The sequence below is a fragment of the Schistocerca nitens genome, chromosome 5 (genome assembly GCF_023898315.1).
Source record: "Schistocerca nitens isolate TAMUIC-IGC-003100 chromosome 5, iqSchNite1.1, whole genome shotgun sequence".
Classification (NCBI taxonomy): Eukaryota; Metazoa; Arthropoda; class Insecta; order Orthoptera; family Acrididae; genus Schistocerca; species Schistocerca nitens.
In genome coordinates, this window is record NC_064618.1 from 442,924,296 (window position 1) to 442,945,708 (window position 21,413).

The 21,413-nt window shown below is 38.5% G+C and overlaps 1 protein-coding gene across 1 annotated transcript; it reads left to right on the top strand.

Annotated features, from left to right (window-relative positions):
* The first annotated feature begins 5,386 nt into the window (after positions 1-5,386).
* LOC126259561 (trafficking protein particle complex subunit 6b) lies at positions 5,387-20,445 on the top strand. The gene is made up of 4 exons (XM_049956457.1): positions 5,387-5,578; positions 5,656-5,717; positions 19,691-19,892; positions 20,245-20,445. Exons 1-4 carry the CDS (start codon positions 5,498-5,500, stop codon positions 20,368-20,370), a joined length of 471 nt encoding a protein of 156 aa, XP_049812414.1. The 5' UTR covers positions 5,387-5,497; the 3' UTR covers positions 20,371-20,445.
* Positions 20,446-21,413: the final 968 nt, after the last annotated feature.

The window sequence follows — 21,413 nt, forward strand, 5'->3', positions numbered from 1 at the left end:
TAATGTATCATCTCTATGATAATGCTTTCACTATGCTGTTCATAGTAGGTTACCGACATTCCTGTTCTCTTATTCATTATTAGAACTACTCTTGAATTACCGCCTTTTGATGTTATATTTATAACCCTATACTCACGTGAACAGAAGACCTTTCAATCTACCACTCCACTAGTCCCCATTGTATGTACCTTCAATTGATCCATTTCCCTTTTAAAGTTTTCTAACCCACCTGTGAAATTAAGGGATCTAACATTCCATCCTCTGACACATATATTGCCAATTTGTTTTTCTTGATAACAACATCCGGTAACGCTGGAATTCAATATGGTGTTTGCCCATCCTTAGCCTTAATGACAGCTTCCACTCTCACAGGCATACATTCAGTCAGGTGCTGGAATGGTAGCCCATTCTCCACAGAGTGCTGCACTGAGAAGAGGTATCGATGTCTGTCAGTGAAGCCTGGCACGAAGTCTGCATTCCAAAACTTCCCAAAGGTGTTCCATAGGATTCCGGTCAGGATTCTGTGCAGGCCAGTCCATTATAGGGATGTTATTGTCCTGTAACCACTCCGCCACAGCCCGTGCATTATGAACAGGTGCTAGATCGTGTTGAAAGATGCAATCGCCATCCCTGAATCGCTCTTCAACAGTGGGAAGACAGAAGGTGCTTAAACATCAATGTAGGCCGGTGCTGTGATAGTGGCATGCAAAACAACAAGGGGTGCAAGTCTCCTCCATGAAAACCACGACCACACCGTAACACCACCGCCTCCGAATTTTACTGTTGGCACTACAGATTAGATTAGATCAATACCTGTTTCATAGATCATGAATACAACACTTTGTAATGATGTGGAACTTGTCAGGTTAATTAAAGATGTCTGTACATGATATTACATTACACAAAATATTGCATGACACTAATGTTTAAGTTGTTGTTGTTTTTTTTCCCTTCATTTATATCTAAAAATTCAGCCAATGAGTAGGAGTTGTCATCTAGAAATTCTTTTAATTTATTTTTAAATTTGAACTGGGTTGGATTATTAACAACAAATTTCATAAGTGAATATATATACTGTGAAGTTACTGTGACGATCCCTAGATCCTTAAATAGATGTTGTAGGATGACTGTGGGTGGGCTCCAGCAATTATTCTGATTACACGTTTTTGGGCAATGAATACTTTTCTACTCAATGATGAATTACCCCAGAATATAATGCCATACGAAAGCAGTGAATGAAAGTAGGCATAGTAAGCTAATTTACTGAGATTCTTATCACCAAAATTTGCAATAACCCTAATAGCATACGTAGCTGATATCAGATGTTTCAGCAGACCATCAATGTGTTGCTTCCAGTTTAACCTCTCATCAATGGACACACCTAAAAATTTTGAAAATTCTACCTTAGCTACAGACTTCTGTTCAAAGTCTATATTTATTACTGGAGTTGTGCCATTTACTGTACAGAACTGTACATACTGTGTTTTATCAAAATTTAAAGAGAGTCCGTTTGCTGAGAACCACTTAATAATTTTGTAAAAAACATCATTTACAATTACATCACTTAGTTCTTGGTTTTTGGATGTTATTACTATACTTGTATCATCAGCAAAAAGAACTAACTTTGCATCTTCATCAATGTGGAATGGTAAGTGATTAATGTATATCATGAACAGTATGGACCTAAGACTGAACCCTGTGGGACCCCGTACTTGATAGCCCCCCAGTTTGAGGAATCAGCTGTTGTTTTAACATTACATGAACCACTTATTTCAACTTTCTGCATTCTTCCAGTTAAGTATGAATTAAACCATTTGTGCACTGCCCCCCTCAAACCATAATGATTTAGCTTATCTAAAAGAATTCCATGCTTTACACAATCAAAGGTCTTTGAGAGATCACAAAAAATACCAATGGGTGATGTCCGGTTATTCAAAGTATTTAATACTTGATCAGTGAAAGCATATATAGCATTTTCTGTTGAAAAGCCTACACATGCTGGCAGATGACATTCACTGGGCATTCGCCACACCCAAACACTGTCATCGCATAGCCACATTGTGTACCGTGATTGGTCATTCCACAGAACGTTTTTCCACTGTTCAGTCGTCCAATGTTTACGCTCCTTACACCAAGCGAGGTGTCGTTTGGCATTTACAGGCGTGATGTGAGGCTTACAAGCAGCCACTCGACCACGAAATCCATGTTTTCTCACCTCCTACCTTTTATCATAATACTTGCAGTGGATCCTGATGCAGTTCGGAATTCCTGTATGAAGGTCTGGATAGATGTCTGCCTATTACACATTACGGTCCTCTTCAACTGTCAGAAGTCTCTGTCAGTCAACAGATGAGGTCACCCTGTACGTTTTTGTGCTGTACGTGTCCCTCCACGTTTCCACTTCAGTATCACATCGGAAACAGTGGGCTTAGGGATGTTTAGGAGTGTGGAAATCTTGCATACAGACTTATGACACAAGTGACACCCAATCACCTGACCACGTTTGAAGTCCGTGAGTTCTGCGGAGAGCCCCATTCTGCTCTTTCACGATGTCTAGTGACTACTGAGGTCGCTGATATGGAGTACATGGCAGTAAGTGGCAGCACAATGCACCTAATATGAAAAACGTAAGTTTTTAGGGGTGTCTGGATACTTTTGATCACATAGTGTACGTTTCATCTGCCAGTAAGATTTGTACCTACGCTGATACTGACTTTTCAGGCAACATTAAATCAAGATGAGCAAGTAATAGTTTTGTCTCGAAGATCAATGATACAACCATATCGTGGATGTCTCAGCTGCAGAAGTATGTTGTACCATCCACCACTACAGCTGAGTTTCTTGTCATCAGCGAAGGAGCTGAGGAACTGGTGTGGCTTAACTGACTGCTGCTGCAGATTAATGGAAAAGGGACATAGTGTATTATTCATTGATAATGTGAGGAACATTATATGGGTGAAAAATCCAAAATTTCGCAAAGTTGTTAGCAAATCAAAGTGTGTTATTATATTGTGTCTGTCTTTACGAAAAAAGGATTATCAATGTGGAATAAGTGACTTCTGAAAATTAGCTTGGGGACATGTTTACAAAGCCGTTAAACTCAAATAGGTTTTTAGTAGTGAATTATAAATTGTTAACTGTCTTGTTTTGTTCCCTTATTATTTTGGTCTGGTTATTGAAAAGTATTTTGAGCACCACAGATCGATTAGGGGAACCATTGAACCAAAAGATCGAACCATGATATGTTTTTTCTCCCTCCAACTGGAGAACCCAGTTTTGTGTTCTGGGGATCACTATGAAACCGCTCTGCTCTAAAACTGTATGTTCTTTTTATTTCTTTATGACCGAGTGTTTGTTGTTGTTGTTGTTGCATATCCATGTTGCTACATAAAGTGCACCATTCATTAAGCATAATGAAGCATCACATCCATCACAACTCCGTGTACTTCTTTATTTTCACCCAGGACTCATATAAATATGGATCTATGAAGATGAGACAAATGCCAGACATGGTTTAGACGAAAAAATCTTCCATTTGTCTAAGCTGTTTTCGGAAAACCACAGAAATCCTAAATCAGGATGGCCAGATAGAGTAAACTGTATCCTCCTGAATGTGAAGCCAGTGTCTTAACAGCTGCAGTGCGCTGTCCGATTGGTCACTACTGCACAATGTTCTTTAATTTAAATACAATTTCTTCCAGATGTGTAATATCAAGGAACCATCAAAGTTTCTTGGGAGTGAAGTTTTAATAGGAGCTGTTATTGTACGTTGTTGAGCACATGCCCTCCTGCCATCCCCCCCCCCCACACACAAAAAAGTTCATTTCCTCCCAATACACAGCCATTAACTCATCCTCCATATTGCATTTCATTGTTCTTACATTAGTTTCCATGGTTGAAATCAGTTATTAAACTACATCTGTTTCATTACTTCTTTCTTTTTTTGTTTTAGACTGCAAACAGTTGAGGACAACCAAGCAAGTTGAGATCACATGACAAGAACTGACTTGATGTGGTGTGACATACAGTGTAAGTACATCCAATGTGATGACATGATAGCAAGTGTAAATTGACTATTACAGGATTTTAACTCTTTGTTATATTCACTGATGTAGGCATTTTAAATGCTTATTTTAGATTTTGCAAAAAATAAATCAAATATGGGGACATGTTCCTACATATGCTCCACAATTTCAAGCAATGCTCAAACTACTGCATCTGTAGCCCTCTTTTTTTGTTTTTCCATGAACAAACTCGCTTCATGTACAGTTCAGTAAACTGTACAGTTGTTGATACACACATGGAAAAATTGTTGACATAAAAAACAAAATATTGTGACTGCTTTGGGATTCAGACACAAGATGAGGGTCAAAAGATGCTAATTGGTGGTGGGTGAAGACAAGTGCCATCACAAAATTAAAGCAACTTTAACTTTTGTGGCATGGATAAAAGTGGCATCGCTTGAGTGGCGCCACAGGAATGTAGATATTACCACACTTTTTGTGAGACACGATATCATAAAGTCTTGTATTGTAGATATAATTTCATGGCCATAGTTTTTCAAGACGACTGCTGGATAAATTTGCAAGTGTGTTTGAGTAAACTGCCAGTCAGTGTATTCATATTGGTGCTCTGTTCATATGGATATAATATTTATACATGACAGTTTGATTAATTTCCTCCAGTTTACACAGGTTCTCGTAACCTTGTGTGTATCTAAGTATTTCTGCGTAAGACAGATTTCTATACAGTGTAATTGTAATGTAAGTAATTAGAAAGCCTAAAAAAAATTGTGGGTGTCACTTCTTCAGTTACTCAAAAATTCAAGCATAGATTTTTTTTTACTTTTCTGATGAGATGGCGAAAAATATTATAGATATTTTACTTGTCTAGAAAATGCAGAAGGGTAAATGAAGAAAAATTGAAAATAATAATGAACAAGCAGATAGTGCAAATCACTTAACGTATTTGCTGTAACAGGAAGTTCCAAATGTGTTTTTTATCGTGACAGTTAGGCACCATTTACAGCGTCATAGTAACCTCATTAATTAGAACAGAAATTCGATAACTTGAATAAGTGCAGTAGAAAACCGAACAAAGTATTATTGTTTCCTGTCACTTCTCGTCCCAGTGTCGAAAAAAATTCAGGAGGACGACGGTTAAAACCCGCGTCCGGCCATCCTGATTTACGTTTTCCGTGACTTCAGTAAATTGCTTCACGCAAATACCGGGATGGTTCCTTTGAACGGGCACGGCCGTCTTCCTTCCCTTATCCGATGGGACCGATGATCGCGCTATCTGGTCCCCTCCGCTGAACCAACCAACCAGAAATCTCATTCTGCGCCAATGCTCACTCCATAGACATTCCTACTCTTCTAACCTATAACCAAAGACTATCAAGTGCCTGTTTTGAAAACGTCAGATTGTCAGTGAGAGAAGAGATGTTTGGTTAACTTCATCGTTACATACACATTAACTGTTTATATTAAAGAAGAGTATGGCAGACGAAGCGTTGTTTGAATACCTTCACTCGGAACTCGTCGCCTATGCTTTCAAAGATTGCGAGAAAGATAAACAGGTAGAAGAGTGATATAATTCTGGTGCTAATAAAATGTGTTGTGATGACAGCATAGTGTAACAATTAATTTCTTCTAGGCATCGGACCTGTCAACATTGGAATACATTGGATTTTCGTCAGGATATAGAATTATTGAAAGGTGCGTGAACGCAGAGTTAAGTGTCATTTGTCGAGAAAATTGCTGGGTAACAGCTCTGTGCAAAATGTGAAACACATACGAATGATGCGTTATGAAAAATCATCTTTGTGATAGCCGGGAAGTCTGTTATCCAACAGGATTTTCACAGCTTACCGAAAAATTCAGTGCGTTGTAGTTTATGCTATGATATAGTTCTTAAGGGGATACGGAATCACCTATCCCCGCAATGTTAATATATGCCTACTATAGGGAACATTTTCTCACAAACTACTGGAGACAGAGAGGTAAAAATTTTACTGTATGTGCATTCATATGTTACAACAATACTGAAACAACAGTTTATTGTCAAAGTATTTTCTTACAGAGATATTGTACATTTATTTTTAAGTAAATTTTTTCCATCGCTTTTTACTAGACTATCACCCCTAAGTCTTTTGTAAATCAAGTAATTAAAAAATCGTTGTTTCAGTATGTAATAGGGACCTATGTCACTACGTCATAAAAATTTCAGACTTCTAGGTTGACCAGTACCTGAGATAATGTTCCTAGATGAAGTAAAAAGTAAACTTACGGGAAACGGAGAAAGAAGATTAAAACATTCCTGATCCGTAGCTAATACCCCCTTCACAGTCTTCATAATCATCTTCAAGTCTTCTTTTGGCACCCCTCTGCACCTGTCTTGCTTTTTTCACTAATGTCTTGATTATATTATCAGCATGCCTTAGTCTGTGCTGATCTAAAAAGAACATAGCACGTACCGTACGGGAACCAACACACATACCCAACTTTTGAAGGACCTGGCATTTAGTTATATTTCCAAGATTGAAGGTTGCCACAGCATCATACACACCAAAATGTAGTGTATTAATTCCGACAAACACTGTTTTTGGGAGACGATGCCATATCACACTATTCAAGCACTCGTTGGGGTTCTGCGTTTTTCCGTGAAGACATTTCATCAGAAGACTTCTGTCAGCCAGATCTCTGAAAATGGGCTTTATTTCTGCCATGATGGCTGATGGTAGACTGTGGTGGTGAATGTATTTCTCTCCTGTTGTTAGTCCCCTATTGTATTTACACCAGCTGTTTTCACCTTTGGGGCACAAACCATGTTGTGGATGCTCATCCGTGGATGCGGTGTGGAAATATAAAGCCCATATAGCTCTCCTCATTTCTTCAAGATTGCCTGTATTTTGCCTGATTGCAAGGCCATAGCAGTTCTGAATGTGGTCTATTATGGAATCAGTCAATCTTCCTCTGCCATCCAAGGTTTTCCCATCATCTAGTTTTTTCCCTTTCATAACTGATTTTAACCTTCTCAGCCTGGCACCCATTCTCTTCTGCACATGTCCTATACATTCAAGTTTGCTTATATTTACACTGTTCCCATATGGTTTGCATTCCAAAACTTCTTTGAATGCTTTAGAGTCACCATCTCCCAGATATTTGACATAGCGAACATTATACCACTGTGAAGAGCGCAATACCCGATCTCACAAATATATAAAAATAAAATAGTTATAATTGTAGTAGAGCTATGTATGATACGTCATTTTAAAGAGGAAACATGGCAGAATATAATACGCCAATAAAAAAAAATTCGATTTTTTAACCCAAAATCCGATTCCGTATCCCCTTAAAGCACTGGGCATAAGGTATAAAATTCTAATGGATTACCCGTGTAAATCAGATTTATAATCCGTAAACTATGTGCTAGCCTGGGCGTTTGTGCTAGTGCAGCAACTAGCTTTTATGACCCTGGTTCGTCCAGTTCACGTAAACTTCGGACGGTCATGATAATGTAAAAAATGTACGATATGAAATAGATGTGCATCTCGTCGTCTTTTTTTTATGAATTTTCGAGATTGTGCAAAAATTTGAAGTTTTCTACACGCCTAGATATATTCTCCAAAGTATTGTGATGTTAATTTTTTCCGTTGACCCGTATGTCACAGAACCTTCTTAATAAATGTACCTACAAAGTGAGGGAAGAATAGTAGCTTTTTATACCTTTGTACAAGTTATTTTTCTGGACAGACTCAAGTTATCAATATTCTGGTTTTAATTGAACTGTATGTGATCAAATCATTAGTTCAGCACTTGTATGAGTTAAATGCTTCCAGTTTTGACTCTTTAACAGTAGGTCTGTACTCACAAACATAGATATTTTTAAGACCAATATAACATTTCAATGTTTTTGTCGTGTGGTGTCAGATGGCAGTGTTTGCATTAAATTGAAAACTGATAAGATCCAACATGATTCCTGTAATGAAAATAATGACATTACCTGCAGATCTTCTGATGTTATGTAACAAATCATATAATTAGAGGCAGCAGAAATATATTTTGGGGGAAGAAGAGCAGAAGTAAGGGCAAGATTACAAATGTAAAGTTTAACTCATCACATGCAAGCTTTTAGAAGTTAGTAAATCACGTAGAGTTGAAGACATTTTTGTATTCTCAGAACATTTTATATGCTGTTGAGGCGATAGCTTGGCTTTCCAAGTAGCCGCTACCAATAATAACAAGATCTATATAGAAACCTTACAGCTGTATTGTTCCAAATGGTGTCATGTGTTGCTGGAACCTTAAAATGGCCTTGATACTGTGCTACACATATACAGGACGGAGGAAGAGGTATACTTTAATTTACATTAATATGATGAGTAATGGTTATCTTGCTTCCCTTGCACACTTGAGAGACTTTGTGATAGGAGACCCTTAAAACAACATTGAACACTTCATGAATTACCTCAGTAATAGTAAAATGTGCTGCATTCGACATCTGTAGAACGTACACTTTGTTTTAAACCTATTTTGCAACACTTGCAATTGCTAGTAGGGGCTTTTGGTGACAATACTAGTAAACACTGGGGATGTATCATTTCTAACTATGTATGTATTCGTCCAAATTTTTGTAACTGTGAATCATAATTTGTCCCACAATACATTCATCATCTTCGTTTCCCCTCAATCCAACATCTGGTCGGGTTGGGGTATTAATGGTACTTCGCCACTTTACTCGGTGTTTCCACCATGCTTCTTCCGCTGTTTGGTCCCCCTTCCCCCACCCCCTTCCTTTTCAGTCTTGAATTTGTCCATCCCAACTGATTGTACTTGCAGATTTAGTGACCACACAATCACTTTAAATTCCTTGTCTAATGCTACTGAGTCAACATTCAAGGCAACATTATGAAAAAGATAGATTGCTATTCACCCTATATGTAAATATTGACTTGCAGAGAGGCACAACAGAAAGAATTCTAAACAAGTAAACTTTTGGACAAAAAGCCTTCTTCTGTATTAGACAAAAAGCACACACGCATGTATATATTCACACCAGGGCATGTGTGGAGGAGAATATGAGTAGGTGCTTCAATGACCGTGCACCTACATCTATTCAGGCAGCCCTAAAATCATTGGCAGCTCCTGCAACAAGATCTAAGATTGTTGCAGATTGTCACAGGGCTCTGGTGGAGCTAGGGGGAAGCAATAGGGTGTACCTAGTGTGGGTCCATGGCCACTCAGGGATCTGTGGCAATGAACAAGCCGATAGATTGGCTAGGATGGGGCCAACAATTCCATTTATTGGACCAGAACCTGTCTTGACAACCACCAAGGCTATGAACAAATTAGAACTACGGAACTGGCTTAGGAAACAGCACGTAGGATATTGGACCAAGGTCCATAAACAAAAACATGGTAAGGTAATGATGCCCAAACCATGTTTTAAAAGAAGCTCTGTAATCCTGGGATTGAACAGGAAAGAGATCAAACTCATGACTGGACTGATGACCAGCCATGGGAACTTCAAAAAACACCTACACACAATGGGTATAATGGAAGAGGACCCTAAATGTAGGATCTGTGATGGAGGTGAAGAAACTGCATCACACCTAATCTTTGAATGCATGGCATTGGAGAGTAAAAGATACAGAATCTTCGGGACAACTAGACCTGAAGAAATTGTGTCTAGCAAAAGACTGGTAGAGGGACTCCTTGCACTATTTAAGGGCACTGGTTGGATTTACTAGATATACAGGGAGCAATAGCGCACAATAAACCTAGTTTAGGTGCGGGCAGTGGCGGGTTAGACCTAAGCTGTTTTACTCTCTTGTTAAAATCAATCAATATGTTCACACAAATGCAATGCTCTCACACATGGATGGTGAGGTGCAACCTCTCTTTTCCATAATATTGTCATAATTCCTTCCCGCATTTTCCATCGTCAGCATTCATTTAAACTTAACCTCCCCTCCAATTTATTCTTAATTTTTCTGAGCACTGCCTGTAGAAAATGTAAATTTATTTTCTGGAAATTATACAAATTTTTAGTCCTCTTAGTGTCTAAATTCATTTTTCTTACAATTGGCAATTGCCACAGTGTTGCTGTTTCTGTAGTATAGTCTGTTTCAGAGCAGTCCAATATATTGCCATTAACTCAGTTGACAAGAAGTATTCTCTCCTCCCATCACTACCGGTACAGTTAATTAGCATGGACTTATATTTGAGAGTTAGGCCTACAGCAACTCAAATCCCTGTCTGGCCATTCAAATTTTGATTTTCTGTGATTTTTCTAATGCTTAGAGGATTACTATGAAAGGGTGTGACCTATTTGTTTTCAAATCCTAGCTTGTGCTTTGTCTTTAGTCATTCAACCGTCTACAGCACATTAAACCTCTACATTGCTTTCTTTATTAATTAGCATGATCAGTAATTAGATTTCCTTAATAGCATAGTTTTTTATGGAGGCATACTACATAATTTCCTATTACCCTCTTTCTATGTGCAATAAAAGCATGGTTGTCTCCTTAGCTGATCAGAACATAATATTTGTGTGACCCAAGTAGGCTAAGTATTTTTGTGATTAAAATGCAAACACTGATTATCTTTATCGGGTCGCAATGTGTGATTCTTTCTGGATGCAATCCCCCTTCTTCAACATGCCTTGAATTATTGCAAATGGAACACACACAGATTTCTCGTATAGCTGGCCACTTTCTGATTTTCATGTATGGCACCATATAAGGGACATGTTCCTCACAGTAACGTCACATAAAAACAGAATGTTTGTGGCTTGATTTTATTACTTCTCCAGAAAATTTTAGGCATTTTTTCTGACTGTATTTGTTTGCACAGTTTATGTGACAATTTTAGTCTGTCTTTGTTTTCAAAGGGATGATGATAAATCTGTTGTGTGCAGCTGCTTAGAATTTAAGTCAAGCAGCAGGTGTGTTGTGTGGAATGTAGAACTGAGAGTTACTTAGTTACACAAATGTATCGTATGACAGTAATATCTATCCTGAATACCCTGTAGTCAGAGGGAAATTGTTTTTCCTTATGGACTTCCATGCTATTTGAGAACTGGCACTAGAGAATCAGTTGCTTTGTGTGTACTGTGCATAGTCTGATTTTGGGAGTAGGTGAAGCTCTAGTGTTTACATTACCCCATTTTTATTCTGTTGTTGATTTTTTAAGTAATGATTGTCATTATAGTAAAACAAATCGCTCTCTTGGGACATTGTGCAGTATTTGCTAAATTTTAAATTGTGCTCTCAATATATTTCAGTTCCTCTCCAAAGAGCTGGGTTAGCCTCAGTACTAGCACTCTCTCTGTGATGTGAAACAATAATTTTTGTACTACTTTATCTTAGCTGTTATGTTTTCAACTGAGTTGTTCTTGACTTATGTCATCAAAACACTGGAAATAGAACAATGCCTTCAAATTTGAAAAATTACTCATGGTCGTATAATGTAGGGTCTACTTATTGATTTAGGCACTTTTAATGTTCACGTTTAATTTAAAAAATGCTATGCCAAAGAAAAATTCATTGTGGGTACAAAGAAACAAAGAGAAACAGGAAATTGAAATGTCAACACCACTTGGCTTTGAAAAGCTAGGAAACTATGTATTTCTTACCAACTTGCTTCCTGCTGCTTAACAACAGTGGCATCTGTAACTAGAATCATGATGTAACTGAGGTAGGCAGTTAGAGGGGAAAGGAATAAAGAGGCAAGTAGTAGGGAAGTAGACTAATGGTATAGGACAAAACAGAGAGAAAAAAATATAAGGGATGTCAGGGAATGGGTGGCTGACAGATATAGGGAGTTAGCAGTGAGATGATTGTACAGATGATACAAGAAACCCAAATTACCTGGATCATGAAGCAGACTTGAAAGTCATGGCTGTTGAACTGCTGAGTTTGCTCTGTGACAAAATATTGTACACTACCATTAAATCTAGGTCTTATTTGGTTTTGCCATGGAGTCAGAGTGGGAGTTATTTTTTCTGGAAAAAATAGCAGCTGTGCTGCCAAATAATTACACAATCAATAACCATGCAGTGATAGGAACTATAACTTGGTAAATACAGATCAAAATATTTCCTTTAAAAGCAGGGAACTCTTTCAGTAACATGTTAAAGCAGTATCCACACAGTTTGCCCATTAAAGAGAGTAGATTAATATGCTAATATTAATAAGAAACTGCCACAGCTGTATTGTTAAGTGTTTATTGTGTCACAACTGATTTTGTTCATCAGGTTAAACATATAACAATCTTCATAACAAATCTGCACAGAGTTGTGCCAATAGCATGACTTAAGAAGTCTACATTACAGTAAAGACAAGTCCTGGAACATGACAGTCATATAAACACACTGTGGGCTGCCTATCAGAAGCATGTCAAAAGCGAGTGCAGGAAACTTGGTAGGCTGGGGACACTAGTGTATACCTACATAATGAGCTGTTCAGTATGGTCAAGTCACTTTACTCCTTAGGATTCATATTTGATGACTATTGAACTGAGTTACCCCACACATGACAGCTTAAATGGACATAACAGTTAAAACTTAATATCCTAAGTTGTCTCAGAAACATCTGCTGTGGTGCTGACTATTTATCATGTTCAGATTATGAAAGTCTGGCCTATGGATCAACAGTGCCATTAGCATTGTGTCCCTAGACCTGATATACCATTGTGGGATATCGGTTTCATGACAACTATGTTCTGGATGAGCCATGTGGTCAGCCTCCACTGGTAAAGGAAAGGAGTCTCCCCATTATGAATCGGACACTACCAATTACTCCTTAGCTAGACCACACGTTTGTATCCATCCAGACTTTCCAATTCAGCGCCCCATTTCATGAAAAACAAGTAAGACTTTTGGGAAAATGGTCTTGGTCAGGAATTTTAATAACACCCCAGTTATGTAGTGGATGTTAGAACTGATGGAAAATGTGGCCTTTACTACATCTGCATCCAGTCATGTGGACTTCCCTAATCTGCAGGGACACCATGGAGCAGCTTATAGACTGTAACTCACTGTTATTCCTAGCATATACTAGGTCTCCTCAGAGACGTTCACAATAATGGGAAGATGGTGGTAGTCTTCTGGTTCTCCATGTCATATTAGGATCACGAGGAAATAACTCGTGGCTCAGCTCACCAAGGAGACCATCGGGAAGGATGCTCTGAAAATAAGCGTACTGGGATCTGACATACATACATCAGACTCATAGCGGTGTGGAACAGAGAATGGAGCATCACTGCCATAACCTAAGTTTGAACTATAAAAGAATTTACAAGTACTTTGCAGTCTCCCTTTTGTCCATCTCAGTATGAATTCACAATCTTCTGCTGCCTCCATATTGGTCACACCAATCTGATCTCTGGATATATCGTACGACAAACTGCCCCACTAGGTTATATTTGTGGTGCTCCGCTGACAGTCTGTCATATTTTGTGGCATTCCCCATCTTTGCTATCACACGTTGAGCTTTGCAGAGGCTGAGACACACTTGTGTGGCTGATAATGTCCAGACAGCAAATCGGATTTTAAATTTTATCTGTCAGAGTGGACTGTATATGTTTTACAAAACCTTCATATTATTGTCTTACTGGCTGTCAAATGAAGGAGAAGGTTCACCTTCTGCTGCATTTTTAGCACCAGGGGACTTGCGGCTGCCACTCCCCCCAATTGGATGGCTGGTTTGGCTCTTGACATCCCAACTCAATTTTAATATTACTCTGAGTCTTAATTTTTTCGTAAAAAATGTTTTAGTACCACTATGAGATAACTGACTTGTTGACTCTGTTGACCTGGTAAGTATGTGTGGTAGCCTGGTCAGTTGGGCTACAAATTCTTCTCAGCTGACAGCTACCCCTGTAATCTCTCATTTTTCAGTCCCCCCCCCCCTCCTCCTCCTTACTATTAATATATTCTTAACCCTTCTTGTGGCTGATGGTTGTCCTATACCAATTTTCTCTTTACCCCCCCCCCCTTTTCTTTCTGTTTTAAATTTGACTGCCCATAGTAGTTTGGTCCCTTAAAACCCTACATTGCAATCGTATGCCAGTTTTCTTATTAGCCCCCACCCCACCTCAACTCCTCACCAGTGCCTCCTTTTCTTTCTGTTTTAAAATTGAATGACCATAGTAGTTTAGTCCCTTCAAACCCCACAATGCAGCCACACTGCAATTTTAGTCAGTTGAACATACCCACGGTCTGCTTTGTGATGTAGTAGACACAGACATTCTTTTGTGTGTTTAAAAAAAAAGCTTCAGGTGGTCTGTAAATGGCCATAAAATACCAAGCCACAAGATGATTACTTTTACATTGATTGCCTTTAAATATTCTCTGTTTGAAGGGTGAGTATTTCTTTGTTTAAATTGCTTAAGGACTGAGTATTCTAAACTGGTGCACACTGGGGATGTATTTTCTTGCCCGAGAGGCCACAGTTTACATAAGAGACCATTTGGTTTCCTTCCCATCAAAAAATGTGCATCTCATGGTAAATATTCAGTTTAAGGCTATGTTGTTGTTGTTGTGGTCTTCAGTCCTGAGACTGGTTTGATGCAGCTCTCCATGCTACTCTATCCTGTGCAAGCTTTTTCATCTCCCAGTACCTACTGCAACCTACATCCTTCTGAATCTGCTTGGTGTATTCATCTCTTGGTCTCCCTCTACGATTTTTACCCTCCACGCTGCCCTCCAATACTAAATTGGTGATCCCTTGATGCCTCAAAACATGTCCTACCAACCGATCACTTCTTCTGGTCAAGTTGTGCCACAAACTTCTCTTCTCCCCAATCCTATTCAATACTTCCTCATTAGTTATGTGATCTACCCACCTAATCTTCAGCATTCTTCTGTAGCACCACATTTCGAAAGCTTCTATTCTCTTCTTGTCCAAACTATTTATCGTCCATGTTTCACTTCCATACATGGCTACACTCCATACAAATACTTTCAGAAATGACTTCCTGACACTTAAATCTGTATTTGATGTTAACAAATTTCTCTTCTTCAGAAACGATTTCCTTGCCATTGCCAGTCTACATTTTATATCCTCTCTACTTCGGCCATCATCAGTTATTTTACTCCCTAATTAGCAAAACTACTTTAAGTGTCTCATTTCCTAATCTAATTCCCTCAGCATCACCCGACTTAATTAGACTACATTCCATTATCCTTGTTTTGCTTTTGTTGATGTTCATCTTATATCCTCCTTTCAAGACACTGTCCATTCCATTCAACTGCTCTTCCAAGTCCTTTGCTGTCTCTGACAGAATTACAATGTCATCGGCGAACCTCAAAGTTTTTATTTCTTCTCCATGAATTTTAATACCTACTCCGAATTTTTCTTTTGTTTCCTTTACTGCTTGCTCAATATACAGATTGAACAACATCGGGGAGAGGCTACAACCCTGTCTTACTCCCTTCCCAACCACTGCTTCCCTTTCATGTCCCTCGACTCTTATAACTGCCATCTGGTTTCTGTTTTTAAATAGTTTTCTGAAATAGGTACTCGCTGATAGAAAACTTCTGCAAATTTACGGTGAAGTGATGGGCAGCTTAATAGAAATTCACCAGAATGCAGTGAATAACTTTGTCAGATCATCATTAATTTTTATTTCAGTGGCTGTTTGTTGACTGGAAATTGTTCTTTGTGATTTTGAAAGTGACAATTTTTCAAATTGCTGGATCATATAAAACACAATACTTTTTCAAATTAATGATATGATTATAATAGAGGGAAACATTCCACGTAGGAAAAATATATCTAAAAACAAAGATTATGTGACTTACCAAATGAAAGTGCTGGCAGGTCGACAGACACACAAACAAACACAAACATACACACAAAATTCTAGCTTTCGCAACCAACTGTTGCTTCGTCAGGAAAGAGGGAAGGAGAGGGAAAGATGAAAGGATGTGCGTTTTAAGGGAGAGGGTAAGGAGTCATTCCAATCCCGGGAGCGGAAAGCCATTGGCACAGTGTTACACCGTCCGGGTTATCTGGATACTTCCCACTAACACCAACCTGTCAGAACTCCGGAGATGGGAACTTGACCTTCAGTATATCCTCTCCTCTCGTTATCCGCCAGGCCTCAACCTCCGCTAATTTCAAGTTACCGCCGCTCATACCTCACCTGTCTTTCAACATCTTTGCCTCTGTACTTCCGCCTCGACTGACATCTCTGCCCGAACTCTGTGCCTTTACAAATGTCTGCTCGTGTCTGTGTATGTGCGGATGGATATGTGTGTGTGTGCGAGTGTATACCTGTCCTTTTTTCCCCCAAAGTAAGTCTTTCCGCTCCTGGGATTGGAATGACTCCTTATCCTCTCCCTTAAAACCCACATCTTTCATCTTTCCCTCTCCTTCCCTCTTTCCTGACGAAGCAACCGTTGGTTGCGAAAGCTAGAATTTTGTGTGTATGTTTGTGTCTGTTTGTGTGTCTGTCGACCTGTCAGCACTTTCATTTGGTAAGTCACATCATCTTTGTTTTTAGATATACAATACTTTTTCAATATTATTCTTTCTGTAGAAAAGGATAGTGCACAATGAAGTGTAAACACAGAATAGTTAACTCCTTAATCAAATGCAGCAGATGGACTGTCACACAGAAATTAAAGACTTTTGAAACTTGGAGTTAAGATCTTTTAGGAAAGGAGAAAAGGTAAACAGAACTTTATAATAAATAGCATGGACAACTATATTTGGGATCATTGAAACTGGCAGTTGGGGTAGCTAGTAAGGACGTATTCTCTTCCACGTATTCTGCATGCTTCCTCCACTGTTGCATTTTCATTTGAACTGTCAGTTAGCAGAAATTGTAATGGTTTGAGCAAGTAGTACTGTTTACTTTGATGTCTGTCCACACCCATTGCAGACAGACAATACTCTATGGAGAAACAGCAGTTGTAGTTCCACAGATGGATATAAAAAAGCAGTGCCAAGTGAACAAACTGCGGTGTGACCCCACAATGCCATGTTAGCTATAAATGTAAGCATTATTTCTATATGACACTGTTTTGGAGGCAAAGTAGTAATGATGCGATAACAAATTCTGCTTATATTCATGGGCTGAGGGAAAAGCTAATCATGATGAGTTATAGAAGAAAGGAATGTGAAGGGTGGAAGAAGTGATGGTTACTTCACAGTCCTCACACTGGCTGCTCTGCAGTGTAGAGTTCAAGGCGGTATGAAAGTTAACAGTAAAATGCTAACAACAAACCAAACTTTGAAAAAATCTAAGAATAGTAATTCAGATCTGGCCACCTGTATTCAGATTTTTTTGTGGTTTCCCTAAATTGCTTAAGGTGTATACAGAGCATTTTCTTTGGGGACATGACTGATTTCCTTCCCAATCTGAGCTTGTGTTTCACTTATTGACAATATCTGGTTAATAACCGATCTGCTTCCTTTAGGAAATAAGAAAAAAATTACAGGTAACATTGGGGACTGTTGTTGAATCTCATTCAAAGGAGAGAGTAAGTAAAGAAGCCTCTGTACTCCTAACTTTTGCCTCAAGGGAAGTATGTGAGAAAAGTACTAGAACTTCAAAGAAGTACAATGTGCAGAAGTCGGTTTACGGTATACTTCTCAAATAAAAATATGGGATTTTATCATCTAAAGGAATACCGTATTTACTCGAATCTAAGCCGCACTCGAATCTAAGCCGCACTCGAAAAATGAGACGCGAAATCAAGGAAAAAAAAAAAAAATTTCCCGAATCTAAGCCGCACCTGAAATTTGAGACTCGAAATTCAAGGGGAGAGAAAAGTTTTAGGCCGCACCTTCAAATCGAAACAAAGTTGGTGCATTGTAATATGAGACACAATTTACGTCGAATGAAAGACGATACAGCTACAGTAGTTTGGTTCGAGTCGTAAGCTTAGCAGTTAAGCTTTACCAGGTAGCCATTGCTATGCGTCAGGCGCTCCATCCGTATTTATACGGATACCCTTCCTTTTTCACGTGCTTCGTCTGGTTTGAATCGATTGCTTATTTTGCTTAGATCTGATCAGTGCCGTTTTCCTTGCAGTTAAGCTTTACCAGGTAGCCATTGCTATGCGTCAGGCGCTCCATCCGTATTTATACGGATACCCTTCCTTTTTCACGTGCTTCGTCTGGTTTGAATCGATTGCTTATTTTGCTTAGATCTGATCAGTGCCGTTTTCTTTGTTATATGTGTTTACGTCACTCTAAGCTGAAAATGCATTACTGTACTGTGTAATGCATTGTTTGTCGCATTTTGATAGTGCGTGTTTACGGCCTGTCGCCGCCCGCGGCATGACTTGCTTTTGTGTTTGCTACCGCCGCTTAAAAAAAAAATAAAAAAATAAAATAAAAGAGGAATCGTCTCATTAGCGAAACAATGGCAAGCGACTGCTATTTGTTGTTACTTACACTGCTGCTTTTTTTGATAATGATCAAAAAGAACCAAATGCGTATGATACAACATGCGTATGATAGAACATGTTCTGAACGAGAGTTTCGCGAAAATTTTGCTCCGTTTGAAAATCTTTGCGGCCGCTTCTTTAGTACATCAAATTCTGCACAGAAATTAGTCATCTTACATATAAAATGTAGTCAGTTGCCGTGCTTCATTCCTGACTGTATCACTATTAGGCATAAGAATAATACGAATATAAACATGACACGGTACGTATATTCTTCCGCGTTTGCTGTTGTCCCACTCTAGTTTCGTAGTTTATTACGCAGACAGGATTTAAATGAGATAGGAGCAAACACGAAAGAATACATGGCAAAATGTTTATATTCGTATTATTCTTATGGTGAAGAGAATACTGCATGTGATTCACATTTCATCAGGTTCCTATTAGCAACCATCTCTTCTCACAGGTAGGAAAAAAACTCGGAACGTAGATAACAATTTGTCCATTTTATTTGGACTGTTGAGCTCCGTGGCCACAACCATAAAAAGTGGCTGGTTGCTGTATTTTTACAGTGAAATATCGGAATGTAGAGTTGGCCATATTGACAAACATCCGTAACAGTCTTGCCAGTCCAATTTTCGTAGTACATTGAAATTCTGCTACATTCGAAGATGAACAATACGGAATTTGTATTTACTTCGTTGGATAATGTATGAAAATGCAGTGGTCGAAACTCGGGGCGGAGAAAAGAAAAAGCTCGTCTTCTACCTTTTTTTTTAAATTTATTTACTGATGCAGAGGTTTTGGCGCCAGTATTTATCTTTGTGCCCACAAACTACAAAGCATGCTTGTGTAGCGCTACATATATTCGACGGCAGAAGTTAGTTGTGGCGGCACCTATCAACATTTTTCAGAACTTCCGCTTGCTTTGCACTCGATTCTAAGCCGCAGGCGGGTTTTTGGATTACAAAAACCGGAAAAAAAGTGCGGCTTAGATTCGAGTAAATACGGTATGTGTGTCATATTGGAGCTGTACCAATAATTTTTATTCTCCAGTGTTCCTGCCTGCACTCATCTCCCCACCCTCCACCCCCTGCCCAAGTCTGTATTGTGCTGTGTGTGTGTGTGTGGGGGGGGGGGGGGGGAGTTACTTTATTACAGGCTACTGAGAAGTTCTATTTTCCACTTGTAGTAGTTGGATTTGGATTATTTTTTAACCTTGTATAGTTATAATTTTGAGAAGGTGATTTCTGATTGTAAACTAATATTCCTGTTTACTTTAAAACAGGTTAACAAAAGAGTGGCCACGATTCAAAGATGAACTTGATACCATGAAATTTATATGTACTGATTTTTGGTCATCCATCAATAAGAAACAGATTGATAATCTAAGGACCAATCATCAAGGCGTATATGTACTCCAAGATAATGCATTCCGATTTCTAACTAGACTGTCAACAGGTCGCCAGTATCTTGAACTAGCTCCTAGGGTATGTACACAAATTACAAGTGTGTCCAGCTATAAAATATCTACATTGTTATGTAATCTCACTAAATAGAGTTAAAGCAAACAATGAAATTTTGTATGCCAATGCCCTTTTATTTTGTAAGCCCATAGTTTCCTTAATGGTAATTACAGTTAATATTATATGGACTATTACACAGTCATTGTTTGTTATCTGAAAATCTTTGATATTGCAAGTAATAGTAGTTAGCATTTTTTTACACTTTGATTAAAAATCCACAATTACTTCATTTCTGTGATTGAAATTGTTCCATTATAGTATGATGCTTTTAGGGAAAAAATGTTGGTTTATTTCATAAATGAATGTTTTTTTACAGTATGTAGCATTCACTTGTGGACTGATACGTGGTGCTTTGTCTAATCTTGGTATCAATAGTATGGTGACAGCTGAAGTCCAGTCAATGCCAGCATGCAAATTCCACATTCAGGTGCAGAGGACATGACATCATGCAACTTATAGAAGTCAGACATTGCCACAATTTTTGTTCTGTGAATAATAAAATGGTATTTTTTCTGTCCGTGTTGTTGTTGTAACAGTCTTTAATACACTGTGTTCGATAACATTTTTCTATTATGCATAAAAACACCACTTCTATGAAAAATAAGCTACTGGTGCTCTGTTTAGGTATTATGTACATGTATTACTACTATATTGACAAAAAATAAAGTAAGTAGGCTCTTTCCTTACTCAGTCACACATATCAAGATGAATGAAGTAAGTGTGTGTGTGTGTGTGTGTGTGTGTGTGTGTGTGTGTGTGTGTGTGTGTAGCAGCTGCATGCTGGGCATTTACAGAATACTAAATAGCATGGTGGCTTAAATGTAATAAAAATGAACATATTAATTATCACTACTCATTACAAGCACTATTTGCTGTGGTCTATGTGTAATTTCTTTTACTAGTAACCATAACATCCTAGATCTCAGGGTTGAATGCAGCCACTGCTTAAATATTCAATAAAAATGGGAACCAATGACTTCTGGTATTAAGGAGTCTCACCCATTCTGCGGACAGTCTTGTCGAGGAGGACAGGAGAGCAGGCAGTGTTTTGGTGCACCCTCTTGTACTTGGGTGCCCGTAAAAGTGGAGGAATCAGCAATGTTCAATGGGATCACAATGCAGAAGACAGTGGAAACCACTTCATTAACAACACATAATGTGTATCCACAGGACATGTGGCCTGTTATTGAAAAAGTGTCATCGTGATCTCCATTATCAAAACTTCTGGTTTAGTTCCCCATTAAGATCTTCCAGATGGGACTGGTGTCACGAGAAAAAGATTGAATAACTAATGGAAGGGTAACATACCAAGAGTTGGAGCATGAAATGTCAGAAGTCTGAACGTGGTTGGGAAGCTAGAAAATCTGAAGAGAGAAATGGAAAGTTTCTGTCTAGATATAGTTGGGGTAGTAAAACGAAATGAAGAAATCAGGATTTTTGGTCAGATGAATATGTATACTAATATCAACATCTGCAGAAAATTGT

Excerpts from the sequence above, each read along its gene's own strand:
- LOC126259561 (XM_049956457.1), top strand. The coding sequence starts at position 5,498 with ATGGCAGACGAAGCGTTGTTTGAATACCTTCACTCGGAACTCGTCGCC. Across the intron at positions 5,579-5,655 it reads ATTGCGAGAAAGATAAACAG|GCATCGGACCTGTCAACATT; the intron begins GTAGAAGAGTGA and ends AATTTCTTCTAG. Across the intron at positions 5,718-19,690 it reads GGATATAGAATTATTGAAAG|GTTAACAAAAGAGTGGCCAC; the intron begins GTGCGTGAACGC and ends ACTTTAAAACAG.